Below are 17556 nucleotides of genomic sequence, written 5' to 3' on the forward strand. Positions count from 1 at the left end.
TGTTGTTCTACAAGAGGTTAACTGCTATGTTCGCAGCATCCTCACAAGAAGCAAAAAAAAAAAAAAAAAAAAAAAAAAAGCAGGGTGTGTCCCTTTTCCTGCTTTAATCCTTAAACAAAGGGATTAGAAGAGCTGGGGATGAAGGTTCACTGTCAGAGGACAGGAGACAGGAGCTGCAGCCTAACGAGGAGAAGCTATCAATAGCCCTACAGGTTCTGATTGCACCTGCAGTCTTTTCAGAGATTCATGCTGCATATAATTTCCCTCTGCCTACTCGGCCAAAGCCTCTATCTTCTCCTTAGAGTGTAAAGAGAGGTTTTCCTATAGGTGGCTAGTAAGACCTCCATATGGTCCTCAGCCTGGTGTCGGCTTCAGGCTAACCAAATGCACATCTGAGGGATGCACAGTTGCTGGTACACATTGCTAACGTCTCTTAATTGAGGAAACGCACATCTACAGAGGATAACTTCCTTTTTACCAGTCCGCATGTTGCATAAGATACATGAGTTTGGAATGCATGTGGGATAAAAACAAGTAACAAAGCATGTTTTATTGTGGATCGCATAAGGATACATGTTTCTGTCTGTATGGTGTTGCATGTTTGTTAGAGTTGCATAGAAATGCTTGAGTGCATAAAGATGCTAGTTACCGGATCACTCAAGTCCTGGATTACCCAAGGATATTGGGTCACACAGAGAGACTTGTTTCCACAGAAAGGCCTAAAATCGCATAAAGACGTTTGTATGTATAAAAATGCTGGATCACACACACATGGTTACCTAATCACCCAAATCCTTAATTACCCAAGGATGTTTGGTCACACAGAAGTGGTTTGTTTCCACAGAAATGCCTAAAATCGCATAAAGTTGCTTGGATGCAAAAAAGATGCTGCATCACACATGGTTACCTGATCATCTGCGTCCTGGATTACCCAAGGATATTTGGTCACACAGAGAGGCTTGTTTCCACAGAAGTGCCTAAGTTCGCATAAAGATGCTTGTATGCATAAAAATGCTGGAATCACACATGATTACCTGATCACCCAAGTCCTTGATTCCCCAAGGATATTTGGTCACACAAAGAGGCTTGTTTCCACAGAAATGCCTAGAATCGCATAAAGAGGCTCGAAGGCATAAAAATGCTGGAATCACACATGATTACCTGATCACCCAAGCCCTTGATTCCCCAAGGATATTTGGTCACACAAAGAGGCTTGTTTCCACAGAAATGCCTAGAATCGCATAAAGAGGCTTGAAGGCATAAAAATGCTGAATCACACATGATTACCCGATCACCCAAGTCCTTGATTACTCGAGGATATTTTGGTCGCACAGAGAGGCTTGTTTCTACAAGAATGCCTAAAGATCGCTTAAAGATGCTTGAATGCAAAAATAAGCTGGATCACACATGGTTGTCGGATCAACAGCGTCCTGGATTACCCAAGGATACTTGATCACATAGAGAGGCTTGTTTCACAGAAATGCCTAAAGTCGCATTAAGATGCTTGAGTGCATAAGGATGCTGGATCGCACAGGGGTGCTTGGTCACACAAGAGTCCTTGGTCACACAAGGGTTCTTGTCCGCACAGTAGTGCTTAAAATGCATAAGATGTTGATCGCATGGAAGATGCTGAATCGCATAAGGATGCATGATTACTTTAAAGTTGTACATGGCGGCCTAATTAAGCAATACAGGATTCCTTGTGTTTGCATAGAAATACGTGTCTGCATGGGTTCATGTTGCACATTGTTGCATAACACGTTTATATCGCATGCTTGCTTGCAAGATGCTTGTTCCAGAGCACACATGCTATATGCATGTTTTTCTTAAAACATATTTAAATGAATTCATGCTTCCAGGAACACACACTGCCATGTACACACACTTCCATTGAGGCATATGGCTTTAACACTTGCCACATACACACATGGGGAGCCAGTTGCATATGTGTTTATTTACTTGGGTCTGCAGAGGTTGTCTGCGTTTCGCAGGGGAACAGCACTATCTTCAGTTGGTGGTCTTGCCCTTTTGGGTTAGCCTCCGTGCCTGGGTTGTCAGGGTGCTAGGGCCCGCCTCTAGCAGGTCTGTAGGCCCAGGGTATAGCAGTAATGGCATACCGAAGCAAACTCCTGCTGATGGGTCAGTCAGTAGCATGGCTGGACCTAAGGGTGTCCAGCATGGTCAAGTATCTGGAACTCTAAAGATACATTCTTTCATTTGACAAGAAGCTGGGTATGTTTGGCACAGTCCAAAAAGGAGAGGTTTTTTTTTGGCCTCAGACAAGACCATCGCTATAAGAAAACTGGTCTATGTGGTCACGGCAAGGAACAGTTCCTTACTTTTGGCCTTTTGATTAAGGCACTAGGGAAGATGCTGGCTTCATTCAAGACAGTTCCCTATACTAACTTTTATTCAGGGCTGTTATAAACAGTATTTTGTCGGCCTAGAAAGAGTGGATCTTGACCTAGCATTATCCAAAGAACCCGGTCCCAGAGATATGCTGGAATTCCTCTTGGTGATTCTTAACTAAAAGGGTTTGCCTGGTCAGGAAGAGACCATGGCCCAGGGGAAGTAGTCAAGCTCCAAGGGAGCCTTATCTGTCAGCTAGAGCTACCGATGGAGCATCTGGCTTAGGGGCCTGAACGTTCAGGTGGCAGGTTGGTTCTGTCAGAGTACAATCAGACTATGCCATACTAGTGATTTACTTAATTTACCAAGGAGGAGCTTGTGCCTTGCCTATTGGCATTCGTCATTTCATGAAATGCAGAATTGGCAGGCGATTCGCTGGAGCCGTCAACAAGTGTCCCCGGGAGAATGACCTCTACACCCCGACTGTTTTCCTGACCAAATGTCACAGAAATAGTACCCTGTACATAAGATGTATTGGCGCCCAGGCTCAACAAGAGATTGAACAGCTTGGGGTCAAGGATAAAGGATCCACCCGCATGCGGGGCAGATGTGTTTGTAATCCGGGGGGGACCAGTTGTCACTGGTTGTGTCTCTCCCCCCAGTGCCGCGACTTTTGTGGCTTCTATGCAACATTAGAGGAGAACGGAAGCTGGCCTGATTAATCCGGCATAACCCTGACGACCTCTCGGTGCAGGAACAGTAAGGGTGGTAGTAGAGAACTCACAGTCCCTTACATCTTGTCCAGGCCTACTTTGCAGGGGGTATTACATCCTGCCTTGCAACAGGTGAATTAATGGTCTGGCTATTATAGACCACATTCTCGAGGATCGGGGCTTTCAGAATCAGCGGCAATTCCCTTGATTCATACAAGAGAGCTGGCCTCCAGGACCAGATAGCCTACGGTCTGGAAGGCCCATGTTCCTGGTGTGAAACCAGATGGTGGCATCCGTGGAAGTTTGTCAAAGGTAAAATTCCTGCCTTCCTACATTTGGAAAGGAGACGGAGCTAGCCTTAAGTTATATCAAGGATCCGATCTCGGCCTTGCTTCCAAAGGTCGATTACTTCACACTCTTTGGTCCGGGCTGTTATGCACGTCACCCCTTGTATAAGTCCACCAGTTAGGTCGCCCTTGTGCTCGGAGGATTGGCTCTAGTTTTGTCGGCTTACAGGGTCAGCTCCTTGGGCCGATGCACCATATTTCCCTTCATCCTTTGACAAGGGAATTGGTGTTCTTGGTTGTGGTAGCCTCCAAGAGTTTCAGTATTGGCAACTTTCTTGGTATAGAGCCATACTCAATTATTCTTACAAGTAGAGTGATTTTCATCCTCACCCAACCTTATTTACTAGAAGGATCTAGTATTCATTTGAATCTAGATATTCTTACCTTCCCTTTTTTCAAAACCTTGTTTCACGGAAGGAAGGGTTATTGCTTTTCTCTCAATTGAGATGAGAGCAGTTAAATACCTATCTGAAGGTTTCAGATATAGAAAGCTGACGTTTTTATTGGGCTGCCAGAAGACCCTAGATGGGCAGGCAGTGTTCAGGTCAGCTATTAAAATGGTTACACTCTCTCTCTCGTTGGAGTAAGAAGGGTCTAGGCCTATCTGAAGCGGCTGCTCGGATACGGAAAACTGATGTTGTTGCGCTACCAGGAGGCCCCAGGAAAGGGCAGGCAGCGTCTAAAATCAACTGTTTTTAAGGTTGATTCATCAGGTTATTATTCAGGCTTGTGGTTAGAGTAGGATTCCCCCTGTTTTTTTGTGGGGGTGCTCCCTACCAGGATGGTAAGCGCTTTATGCGCAATGCATTTCCAAGCCTTTATGACGCAGATTTTCAAGGCCGCAACTTGGTCATCTGTGCTTACATTCACTAACTCCTATCAGGTGAACATAAGACGGCAAGAGGATGCAGCTTTTTGGCGCAGTATGCTGCAGGCAGCATTATAGGTCCTCACGTCTGATGGCGGTCTGCGTTGTTGGTGTCTCCCTCCCCTCAGTAAGCATTGCTTTGGGACATCCCACATAGTAATGAATATGCAGCTCTGTGTCCCGTGATGTACGATAAAGAAAATAGGATTTTTATAACAGCTTACCTGTAAAATCCTTTTCTTGGAGTACATCACGGGACACAGAGCTCCCACCCCTCTTGTTTGGGGATATTGGGGCACTTATTGCTTTGCTACAAAAACTGAGGAACTCCCAGTAGGGGAGGGGTTATATAGGGAGGGAACTTCCTGTTTAATTGATTACACCAGTGTCCATCACCTGAAGGTAATCCATATAACCCACATAGTAATGAATATGCAGCTCTGTGTCCCGTGATGTACTCCAAGAAAAGGATTTTACAGGTAAGCTGTTATAAAAATCCTATTTTTGTATTTATTATTTTTACTCCCCCCTCTAAAAGATTTTAGTTTGTTTTTCAATTGAGTTGTACAGATTATAGGTCACATTAAAGGTGAAAAAAGTTCTGAAATTATTTACCTTTTGTCTCATTTTTTTTACATCACAGAAACCTGACATTTTAACAGGGGTGTGTAGACTTTTTATATTCACTTTTATATATTATAATATATTTGTTATTATAATCTTTTGTTCTGGGCCATACAGTCAGCATTATAAAGCAAATAAAGCTATAATATGAAACAAATAAAAATTTGCCTATTTTATAAATGGAGCATAGTTTACTATATAACTCAATAAGACAGCTACCATTTTGAATGAATTTCTGTGCAAAAAAAAAAAAAAAAACATTTTTCAAAGTCTTTTTTTGCTAACTTATCTTTAAAGTGATCCTAAGATCTGTTTTTTATCTGGAAAAGTATTTAATTATTTGTGTTTGTTTATTTCTTTAGGTTGGATAATTTAATATTTCACCCAGAAAAAGTAGAAGTACTTGGAGTTTTGGATTGGGAATTGTCCACACTAGGAGATCCTTTGTCAGACATAGCTTATAACTGTATGGTTCATTATCTTCCACACAATCTTCCTATTCAGAAAGGTATGTAATTGTTTTGTATGCAGAGTTTAAATGTTGTTGTTCAAAGACTGGCATGTTAATGTCGTTTTTAAGAAAAGTAGGTAATCTGCGCCCAGCTGGACCGCAAATAGTTGTTATGTTCATCTTTGGATGCTTTAATTTGCTGTATTGTTCATTAACCACTTGCTTACTGGGCACATATACACCCCTCCTGACCAGGTGAAATTTTAGCTTCCGGCACTGTGTCGCTTTAACTGACAATTGCGCGGTCATGCGACGTGGCTCCCAAACAAAATTGGCGACCTTTTTTTCTCACAAATAAAGCTTTCTTTTGGTGGTATTTGATCACCTCTGCGGTTTTTATTTGGTGCTGCTGGACCTCTCTGCGGCGTTTGACACCATTGACCATTCTATCCTGCTCTCTAGAATGCAATCCTTATTTGGCTGTGAGGACGCAGTGTTAAATTGGATTAGATCCTTCCTGTCCGAAAGAACACACTCCATAAAAATGGAGTCGTACCGCTCAAATACCCAGTCATTGACCTGCGGGGTACCTCAGGGCTCTGCCCTTTCTCCCTTATTCTTTAACTGCTACATGCGCCCACTTGCCCACCTCATTACCAGCTATGGTCTAGGCTGCCAGATCTATGCGGATGACACACAGATCTTGGCAGACCTTGCAAGTGGACCTAATATGCCTGAGCAGCTGAATAAGGGATTATCTAACATCCAACAATGGATGGACTCAAACAGGCTAGGCCTTAACGCCGACAAAACTGAGCTTTTGCTGATCGGCCCACAGGCCAACTCTACCTTTTTACCTGCCTGGCCATCCTCGTTTGGCCCTGCCCCAACTCCAGCTAAGCAGGTAAAAAATCTGGGTATAATTTTTGATGCTGAACTAAGCTTCGTACCTCACGCAAAATATTGCATAAAATCAGCCAACTATCATCTGCAATTATTACGGAAAATTAAGAATCTTTTCACTCAGCACAACCGTATGATCTTAGTTCATGGACTTATCCACTCTAGGTTAGATTGTTCTAATGTTTTCTTTCTAGGGCTCCCACAGAAGTGGATAAAACGATTGCAGATTACACAGAATCATGCTGCAAGACTAGTCACAAACTGCCCAAGGCGGAATCACATCTCCCCGGTGCTTAGGAATCTACACTGGCTCCCGATAGCAAAACGGGTTGAGTTCAAGGCACTCTGTCTGGTGTTTCGGGCCTATTGGCAACTAGGTCCGATGTACTTATCGAATATGACACAACACTACTGCCCACCCAGAGAGCTTCGCTCGACTGACGCCCTGTTCGCAATTATTAAATCGAGTCGATCAGCTTCAAAAGGTGGCCGCCGGCTCCAAACACTGGGGAACTCTCTTTGGAACCAGCTCCCTCATCAGCTCCGAGCATCCTCCTCCTTGATGGCCTTCCGTAAGGGCTTGAAAACACTTATTTTTTCACAAGCCTACAGATAGAGACTTGGCCTTCCAAGCCCTTAGCAGGACGCTGCCTTAATCCTAGGCTGCGGTCCATGGTCAGGGAGTAGGGATAGGCTTTTTGTGCCCTGACCCCCCCCCCCCCCCTTCTTTTTATATTTCTGTTTATTTCTTGTCTGTTCCCCTCTTTTACTTAGATGTCCTAGTTTCTTCTTTTTGCTCTTGGGAACTGGATACCCCCAACTTGTTGGTAAGCGCTTAGACGCGAGTTTCACAACTCGCATTCGGCGCTCTATAAGTATTTATTCCAATCCAATCCAATAAACAAAAAAAGAGCGACAATTTTGAAAGAAAATTTAATATGTTTTACTTGTTGCTATAATAAATGGCCCAATTTTTTTAAAAATATTTTTTTTTCTCAGTCTAGGAAACGTATTCTTCTATATATTTTTGGTAAAAAAATATGACTGGGGTAGGTGACCGATCTGTGTCCACCCCTGACAGGACGTGGATCTGTGTGTTTACACACACAGATCCACGTCCTTGTCTCTGTAACCGCCGACCGCCAGGCACGCGTATCGGCATCTCAGTAATGCGGCGCGCACGCCCCCCAGTGGCCTGGAGGAGCGGAGGCCATAAAAAGACGGCGGCTCAGAGATTTACAACCACCCTGCGGCTGTATATAGTCGTACGGCCGTCAGGAAGTGGTTAAGTCTTCAGCCAAGCAGAAGAAAGCTTTGTAAACACAATGTGCCCGCAGAAGGGCATTTTAAAGCGGAACTTCACTCACTCAAAAAACATTGACTATTTGTAATCTGAACAAGAAGAGAACATATCTAACAGGCTGTGCACTTTCTAAAGAATATATAAAGCTGAAGACAAGCAGATATACATGTAAAACGTTTGTAGGGAGATTTGTTTCATCTCTGTGTATCATGTGAGGTTGTTCACTTCACTGGGTATATGTGAGGGTTTACATTCACTTTAAAGTTACCCAAACATTTTATAATTCTGATATTTGCCTGTCATACCATGTAGTTGTATTAAAAGTGTCCTGTTATTTTTACATTGCTTCCTTTGCATGAAATACCTGGTGGTTCTGCCAGTCCTCCTGCTTTCCTATTTCAAACGGACCACACCAGGGCATGGAAGCACATTCATTCCAGCGTGGTCAGTTTTATTCTTTCAATTCTTTTTGCATTCTACTTGGAAGTACTCCAGTAATTGGACTTCTGCTGACACCCCCTCCCCCTTCAAGGCTCTTCACTATGAAGATCAGCATATTGCTGTTTCTTTGCCTTCTGCTGACATGCACCCGGCCTAGCTCTTCACTGGGAAGATCCTTGTACTGCTGTATTTATATATATATATATATATATATATATATATATATATATATACTGTATATATATATATATATATATATATATATATACATACACACACACACACACGTTTATCCTTGTATTAAACTTAATGGGTTGTTTTGCAAGGTAAGGGTTCACATACATTTTAAATGTTAAATTAATGTGGAGGCATATGAAAATGTTGTTTACATTTTTTTAGGACTACAAAACTATGACTTGTCAGAATTGGGCATTCCCACTGCAGAGGAATACTTTAAGCAGTACTGTGAAAATATGGCCATTCCAAAGGTGGAGAGCTGGAATTTCTATATGGCATTTTCATTTTTCAGAATCGCAGCAATTTTGCAAGGGGTATACAAGCGCTCCTTGACAGGTACAGCAAACTAAACTCATTTTGCTTTACAGTGCTTTGTCTTATTTTGTAAATTCTTTAATTATTGAAAGAACTCCAGGAAAAAATATGTTTTTTTCTTTTCGTCCATGGATGGACACAGCCTTCACAAGTCTTGACATATGGGTTATGTTCCTGTTCATAGGAGAGGACTAGGCAGAACATTTTCGATATTTAAATACATGTTACTTTAACAGAGTTGGACGGTCCCTCCGGACATAACCCTCCGCCCTGCAGACAGCATCTCAGTTTTTTTCTGCCTAGCAGAGGAGAAGGACGTGGCTCCCTTTTGGCCCAGTGCCCTGAAGACATTTTTTATTTTTTTTTATTTAATTTTTGTGATTCTTCTATCAACTGCCGGCTGGATGACAGGCTGGATAATATAGATCCTTGTAGTCTCCCCAGTCTGGCCATCGAGCGTGAGCAGACCTTAGCTACGCGCTGGGTCGGCCACGACATACCCCATGGCTCCAGGGGTGGCCGGTGGGCTTTTTGCTCCAGGGTCCACATATGACTGGGCTGCTTGCTGTCTCACTCACAGTGGATTGGGCCGACAGCTACTCCAACGCGGTTGTAGGTCTGTCAGGAACGCACCAGCGGGTCCTCGCATGGACCTGTAAGTATGGTTCCTCCTGCCTTGGCGGGTTTGAACAGCTGGGCATTCCTGGGATTAGGGGGTTCTCCTATCCTCCCTTTCCCTGCTCTCTGTCACTTTTCCCCTTCTGCTCTAAAGGGCTCGCTGCGGCTTGGGCGGACCTGTGGGGGGACTCCGGGTCCCAGTGGGGGACTGGGGTGTCGGGGGCCCGTTTTTTTCTGAGGGGGGGCTCTGCCTTGGAAGTCCCTACCTCAGCCTTCTCATCCACATCGTGGTGCTCCGGTGCGATTTTGGCGGCACCGACGCCATTGTTAGTATGCCTGCTGTTTCTATTTTCTCATTGGCGGGCATTTTGTCATGGCCGCTCTGTGGCGTAGGTTGATATTGCAGGCGGCCATTTTCTTGTGGTCGCTCCCTTTTTTCTTTTTTGGTGTGTGTTTTTGGCCTCTAGTGTTGGCTTCCTGAACGGCGCGCAGCACAATTCTCCTCACAGATTTTCCTCACACTTGCTGTGTACAGAGGGCGGGCAGCGGCGCTGAGCTGTCTCTTGCTGGATTGATGAGTCCCCTGGGTAACCCCCCCCCCCGGTCAGTGCAGCAAGGAGGGTGGACTTTTCAGGTCTTGAATTGGTCCGAGAGCTGTCTGTGTGTGTTATGGAGTCAGTATCTGGTCCTTCTTCCCCAAACATGCCAGAGGTGGCAGCTGGTGCCCATGGACACTTTGTCGGCAGTCCTGGAATCATTTGTTGCCAGGGTGGAAGTGGCGTAAGGGGGGGTAAAAAGCGCCCCCTCCCCTGCCATCTCCTGGGGAGTGTTCTCCCCAGGAGATGGCAGAACCGGGGTCCTGGCCTAGCTGCGGCACAGGACCCCGGTTCTGGGTTTCCAGAAGATGTGGACCAGGACCTTCCTTGTAAGGAAGACCCCTTGTCCGGGTCAGTGCAGGACAGAGCGCTTGTCAGTTCGCTTATAGGTGGTTTACCTCCTGGTCGCTCGGTTGAATAAGGTCACCACTCTTCCGGTAGAGGGGGGGCCCCTGATTTTAAGTACCACACTGATAGGAGGTCCGAGGCAGTGACCCGCTCAATGTTTACCATGCTGGGGTCTGTGCTGAGGCCTATTTTGGCTGCAACTCTGCTGTTTCAGACTCTAACTGAATGGGCAAAGATATTTCACCAGACTGGAGGAGCATCAGCTCCCTCCTGAGTGTGTGAGACTGGCCGACCAATTGGTCCAGGGCCTTGTATATGTCTGTGATGCCACTCTGGATGCGGCCCCCTTGATCTTCAGAGCCTCTGTATCTGAGTGGTATTACGCCGCCTGATTCCGCTGACCAAACATCCAAAAAAGCTCAGGCAGATTTACCCTTCAAAGGTGGGAGGCTTTTTGGTACCTCGCTGGACGACATTATTAAGAATGTCACTGGAGGGAAGAGCACTCTACTCCCTCAGTCCACCAAGGGGAAGGAGCCGCGCCGTAAGCCAGGTCCTTCCTTTCCCACGCAGAACGGTATTTTCGTCAGTCAGGGCCTGCGGGTAGACCCTCCCAGGCTGACAAAGGCTCGGCTGGGGGACAGAAGCGTCCCTCGGTGTGCGTAAGCCGAACAAGCCAGCAACCAAAACCGCCACCGCATTAAGTTTTGCCCCCACCCGACTCATGGGTGGGGGAACGGCTTTGCAGGTTCATGGCTCGGTGGACATCCCTGGTCTCTGACCAGTGGGTCTGCGAGGTGGTCACTTTGGGGTACAAAATCGAGTTTCTTTCCTGTCCGCCGAACAGATTCTTTCCCTCAAATCTCCCTCTCCTTCCGGCTCGTCGGTCTGCCCTATTGGGGGCAGTGCAAGACTTGCTGAGTTGCGGGGTAATTTTACCTGTTCCGCGGGACGAGAGGTTTTGGGGATTTTATTCAAATCTGTTTGTGGTCCCGAAGAAGGACATAGTCCGTCCAATATTGGACCATAAAAGCCCTAAATGCCTTTGTAATGCCGCATACACATGACCGTTTTTCATGTCGTAGAAATTTTTTTTTTCTCAACGTGATTCCTCTCAAGCCTGCCTTGCATACACACAATCGTAATAAAAAATGCTCAAGCAAAGCGCGGTTGACGTACAACGGCACTATAAAGGGGAAGTTCCATTCGAATGGCGCCACCCTTTGGGCTGATTATGCTAATTTCCCATCTCATAACTTGCTTCTGCGAATGCACGTTTTTTTCCCTGTCGTTAAAGCCTACACACGACCGTTTTTCACGACGAGAAAAATTACGAGAAAAAATAGAGCAGGTTCTATATTTTTAATGGCCATTTTTCTCGTCGAGGAAAAATGCTCTGGAGCCTACACACGACCGTTTTGAACGACCAATTTAAAAAAATTGCATTTTTCTCGTCATGAAAAACGGTCGTGTGTACGCGGCATAAGAGTACAGAAGTTCCGTATGGAATCAATTTGTTTGGTGGTGGCTGCGCTCCATCCGGGGGACTTTCTGGCGTCCTTGGACATTAACCACTTAACCCCCGTACCATATTGCTGGTCAAAGACCAGAGCACTTTTTGCGATTCGGCACTGCGTCGCTTTAACTGACAATTGCGCGGTTGTGCGATGTGGCTCCCAAACAAAATTAGCATCCTTTTTTTTCCCCCACAAATCGAGCTTTCTTTTGGTGGTATTTGATCACCTCTGCGGTTTTTAGTTTTTGCGCTATAAACAAAAATAGAGCAACAATTTTGAAAAAAATGAATATTTTACTTTTTGCTATAATAAATATCCCCCAGAAATATATAAAAAAACTTATTTTTTTCCTCAGTTTAGGCCGAAACGTATTCTTCTACATATTTTTCGTAAAAAAAATCACAATACGCGTTTATTGATTGGTGGCGGATGCACTCTGGCGGCTGCCAATGTGGGAGGACCTTCTGTCTCAAGGTCCCATACTTCATCCCGCTTTACAGTCGCTGGCTTTAAGAGCATGGCTATTGAAAGCCAGGTACTGAGGGACCGAGGTCTTTCAGACTCGGTCTTCTCAACCATGCTGAGGGCAGGGAAGTCTTCTTCCAGGAAGATCTACTATCGCACCTGGAAGGCCTTTATCTCTATGTGTGAAGAGATGGGGTGGCGTCCACGGACGTATCCGGTTTTCAGGGTCCTGCTGTTTTTACAGCGTGGAGTAGATCAGAAACTTGCCTTAACCACTTCGAAACAGGGCTTTTATACCCACCTCCATACCGGGCCTATTCTGGTACTTCTCTCCTACATGTACAAATCATCATTCTTTTGCTAGAAAATTACTCAGAACCCCCAAACATTATATATGTTTTTTTTATCAGACACCCTAGGGAATAAAATGGCGGTCATTGCAACTTTTTATCTTGCATGGTATTTGCGCAATCATTTTTCAAATGCTTTTTTTGGAAAAAAAATGGTTTCATGAATTAAAAAATAACAAAACAGTAAAGTTGGCCCAATTTTTTTGGAAAATATGAAAGATGATGTTACGCCGGGTAAATAGATACCTAACATGTCATGCTTTAAAATTGCGCACACTCATGGAATGGTGCCAAACTTCGTTACTTAAAAACCTCCATAGGCGATGCTTTAATTTTTTTTACAGGTTACCAGTTTAGAGTTACAGAGGAGATCTAGTGCGAGAATTGTTGCACACGCTCAAATGCACGCGGCGATACCTCACATATGTGGTTTGAATGACGTTTACATACGTGGGCGTAACTTGCGTGTGCGTTCGCTTCTGGGTGCGAGCTACTGGGGACAGGGGAATTTTAATTTTTTTTTTTTACATTTTTTTTTTTTATCACTTTTATTCCTATTACAAGGAATGTAAACATCCCTTGTAATAGGAATAGTGTGTGACAGGTCCTCCTTTAAGGAGAGATGCGGGTTCAATAGGACCCCACATCTCTCCTCCAGGCTGGAAAGCATGAGATTGTGAAAAAAAATTCACCAATCTCATGCTTACTAGCTGCAATTGCGGCTTTGTTTACTTCCGGGTACTGGTCTGTACTGAGAGGGGGAGTGTCTGTACTGAGAGGGGGAGTGTCTGTACTGAGAGGGGGAGTGTCTGTACTGAGAGGAGGGGTGTACTGCTGGGGAGGGTCTGCACTGAGGTGGTGGTGTCTGTACCTATGGAGTCTGCACCAAGGGAGGGGGGTCTGTACTGAGGGGGGACTATAGTTTGGTGGGGGGGTGACACCATTTTTTTTGTTGCACCGGGTGACACCAACCCTAGTGACGCCACTGCAGTGGGGGAGATGTGGATATTAGTGGGGAGATGTGGATATTACAGTGTGGGGGGGGGGAGATGTGGATATTACAGTGGGAGGGGGGGGAGATGTGGATATTACAGTGGGGGGGGGGGATGTGGATATTAAAGTGGGGGAAATTTTTTAATTTTTTGCCGATCCGAAAAATTATCTGTTCCGTGACTCTGATCCGAGGAACGATCCGAACCGTGAGGTTTTTTTTTGATCCGGTGCACCCCTAGCTTGAAGTGGTTTACCGGGGTTATGGCTGAAGCTATCAGGTATAACCCCCGGTATTTATTTTTTTCAGCCGGCGATTTTCTTTCTGATTAAAGTGATCCAAGAGGCTGAATAGTTGCTGGATCATCCGACCGCTCACAGGTGTTTCTGGGCTTACTGTTCTCACCAGCGAGCGAGCCCAGAAAACGATTCTCCAGGTTGTCTCTCCTCACCTCTATAATCTAGAAGGACCTGAGCCTTGTCATGATGTCATTTTCAGTCTAGAGTGGATGTAAGCATCGGATCACTGTGTTTTTTTTTTTTTGATCTGATGCTGAGGTTTTATAGACCCCAGATGTCTCCATAAAGAGGACTTGTCATCTTTTATTTATATCATAAATAATGTTTACATTACACTTGTGATAGGAATAAAAGTGATCGAAAGACAATTAGAGGGACGATGTAAAAAAACTAAAAAAAATTATAAATAATATATATATATATATTTTTTTTTTTAAAAGATCACTCTATCCCTCCGTGCTCGCGTGCAGAAGCAAATGCATACATAAGTTGTGCACACATATGTAAACGGTGTTCGCACCACACATGTAAAGCAGTGCCACGAACATTATAGCGAGAGCAATAATTGTACCATTAGACCTCCTCTGTAACTCGAAACTGGTAACTTGTAAAAAAAAAATTTATGGAGAATTTTAAATATCTTAATTTGTCACCATTCCACAAACGTGCACAATTTTACAGCGTCACATGTTAAGTTTCTATTTACTCGGCGTAACATCATCTTCTATACCTTACCAAAAAATTGGGTTAAATATTGTGTTTTTTTTTTGCATTAAAATTCAAAGTATTTTCCCCCCAAAAAATTGAGTAATTTTCTAGCAAAAAAGATACAGATTTCACTTGTAAACAAAAAGTGTCAAAAGACCTGGTCTTAAAGAAAGAGATCCAGGAGGTGGAATACACCTCCTTGCACATTGTATGCCAGCACATTTAAAATGCATTTTTTTTTCCTGGAGTTCTTCTCTAAGAGATGTTATGTCACACACTTGGTAAGTACTATGAGGTTACAGTAATGCTGACGTACATAAGTATATGAACCAGACAAGAGTGAGATGTGATCTTGTGCAAAAAAACAAGAGGGATGTTTTGTTTGCTCAAAGCATACTGCTAATAAGTACCTTTAACACTTTATTAGTTTCCCAAAGTCTCCTCAACACCAAGTCTTCCAGAGGGAGGGTCAGCAGTGTCGGCCAGTCAGGCTCCAATGCATTGTACTGTACTAGCACTTTACTGTAGAAACTTCCTTATAGGATGAAAAAAATATTTTGATGAGCTCATCAGTATGTTGCTGCTTCTTCAATGTCTAATTAGCAGCCTGGAAGGTATCAAAGAAAGTAGATATTATGCAGATATTCCTACTGTCAATCAGATTGGTGATTGCTGTTAGTGCAGTTGTGGCAGGTAAGGGTGGTGGAAGCTTGCAGCTCGACCATCAGGATAGGACAAATACTGTATGTGGGGGTAAAAATTGTAATCCCAAGACTGACTACTGCTTGGCATTCTAGCTTTACAGTGTTCCACAAGTCTGTGTCCTTTGTAATCGATCATAAGTAGGCATGCTTTGGAATTCTGAGCAAAAAATACACTGTGTTGTCAGGTCAAAGAGAAAGATAGTAGCACGCTATATTTTTGGAACATCAAGTTAATTTTTTGTACTTCCCGTGTTCTTAAAAATATAAAACATGGGGAAATGTGCATGTATTCCACAGATGTACTAAATATGTACTGTATAAATCAAGTTTTTCAGCTGAAAATGCTCCCCTCGGCTTATACTCGAGTCTATACTCCTGACTGTGTACCTGATCGTGGTGCAGAGTCAGACGGCAGCTAAAAGTCGCGCTATACTCCTTGTTCTGTTCCGTGATAGGCGTAACACTCCGTTTCCCAGCAGACACTATGTACAGTGTTCCGCCTATCACGGACGTCCTCTTGTCTGAGGATGAAAGGATATCTGTGATAGGCAGAACACTGTACACAGTGTCTGCTGGGAAACTGAGTCCTCGGGCGAGAGGACGTCCATGATAGATGGAACACTGAACAGTGTCTGCTGGTAAACTGAGTGTTCCGCCTATCACGAAACAGAACAAGGAGAAGGCGCGACTTTTTAAAAATGGACGCTGGTCAGGTATGGCGATCGGCAAGGCTGCAATGGGCACAGTGAGGTTGCAATGGGCACAGTGAGGTTGCAATGGGCACAGTGAGGCATGCAAATGGGCATTGTTGACCCTCTTTTCCGCTTACAGTAGCTGCTGCATTCTCACCCTCGGCTTATACTCGAGTCAATACGTTTTCCCATTTTGTGGTAAAATTAGGTGCCTTGGCTTATACGCGAGTGTATATATACGTTTTTTTCTTTATTTTTTTATGTGCCATGACACGTGGTTTAAGCAAAAAAGAAAATCACGAGAAATATACATTTTTGGTTTAGATAGCCCATGAAAATAAATGCATTATTTAGGTGTTTCACAATTAGAAATACTGCTTTAGAATTTTTGTAAGTCTTGCAAAAGTGAACCGTCTATTGAACTCTATTTCAATATCTTGTAGGACAGGCAAGTTCTGCAAATGCAGCTGCTGGTGGAAAGTTAGCAGAATTCATGGCCAACATAGCATGGGATTTTGCTACAAAAGAAGGGTTTCGAATTTTCAAATCTCAGTCTGGATCTACATCTAGAAATCCAACAACAAGATCTTACACAACTTGGAGTATGATATCTAGCCAAAGATATTCAGGGAAGGGAACATCTTCTACATCTTCCAGAGCCTCTCATCAGTCTGCGCAGATAGGTCACCTGGTCATCTCCCCTGATGGCCTTTCCGGCAAGGCCAAGGATCTGTACAGTAATTTAAAAGAGTTTATTGAAGTTCATATTTATCCCGCTGAGCAAGAATTGAGAAATTACCAGTTCTCGGAAAAAAGATGGACACCTCATCCTTTAACTGAAGAACTTAAGGTGATTAAAAATGGATTAACATGTGAAATTTTGAGGTATTATGTATTGCATGATAGGTGTAGACCTATATGTAAAGGCAAACCATCTGTATATGTGCTATTTCCTAAGATGTCACATTTCTGTCATATGACTGTTGACAAACAGTGGTTGCATGTGCATAGATGGATAAAGGAAGAATCTTTTGACCCACACTCTGTTTCCAAGGATGCCTCTGTGTTTTCCTAGAAGTCATGTGTCTAGTACAGCGATAGTTCATAGCAGTTAACGCGGTATTAAACCAAAAATGTATTAATTGCAGCTTACCTACACTATATTACCAAAAGTATTGGGACACCCCCCTTTACACACACATGAACTTTAATGGCATCCCAGTCTTAGTCCGTAGGGTTCAATATTGTGTTGACCCACCCTTTGCAGCTAGAACAGCTTTAACTCTTCTGGGAAGGCTGTTCAAGGTTTGGGAGTGTGTGTATGGGAATTTTTGACCATTCTTCTAGAAGCAAATTTGTGAGGTCAGGCAGTGATGTGGACTAGAAGGCCTGGCTCGCAGTCTCCGCTCTAATTCATCTTAAAGATGGTCTATTGGGTTGAGGTCAGGACTCTCACTCACCCATGTTTTTATGGACCATCAATCGACTTGGATACATCCAGCATGTTGGATTTTTACATGTGAATATTCCCAGCGGCTATAGTCGCTAGCACTAATCACGGTGTTCTCCCGGCAGGGACAACTCCCCACCCCCATTGGGTCTCCTGCAGGTAATTATTAAAGGCCACATTTGCAAGTGTCAATGGGGCTTTAAGAAGCTAAGGTTGATATGTTCTTAGTTAAAGCGGAGTTCCACCCAAAAGTGGAACTTCTGCTTT

At 44.0% G+C, this 17556-nt stretch overlaps 1 protein-coding gene across 1 annotated transcript in view; it reads left to right on the top strand.

The window, feature by feature from the left end:
- ACAD10 (acyl-CoA dehydrogenase family member 10) overlaps positions 1-17556 on the top strand; it is a 105149-nt gene that overhangs the window by 53609 nt on the left and 33984 nt on the right. Inside the window, exons 11-13 of the mRNA XM_040346455.1 lie at positions 5264-5409; positions 8399-8572; positions 16283-16689. Of these exons, the coding sequence (XP_040202389.1) occupies positions 5264-5409; positions 8399-8572; positions 16283-16689 (727 nt within the window). The remainder of the gene's footprint in view (positions 1-5263; positions 5410-8398; positions 8573-16282; positions 16690-17556) is intronic.

Source organism: Rana temporaria, chromosome 1, assembly GCF_905171775.1.
Source record: "Rana temporaria chromosome 1, aRanTem1.1, whole genome shotgun sequence".
Lineage (NCBI taxonomy): Eukaryota > Metazoa > Chordata > Amphibia > Anura > Ranidae > Rana > Rana temporaria.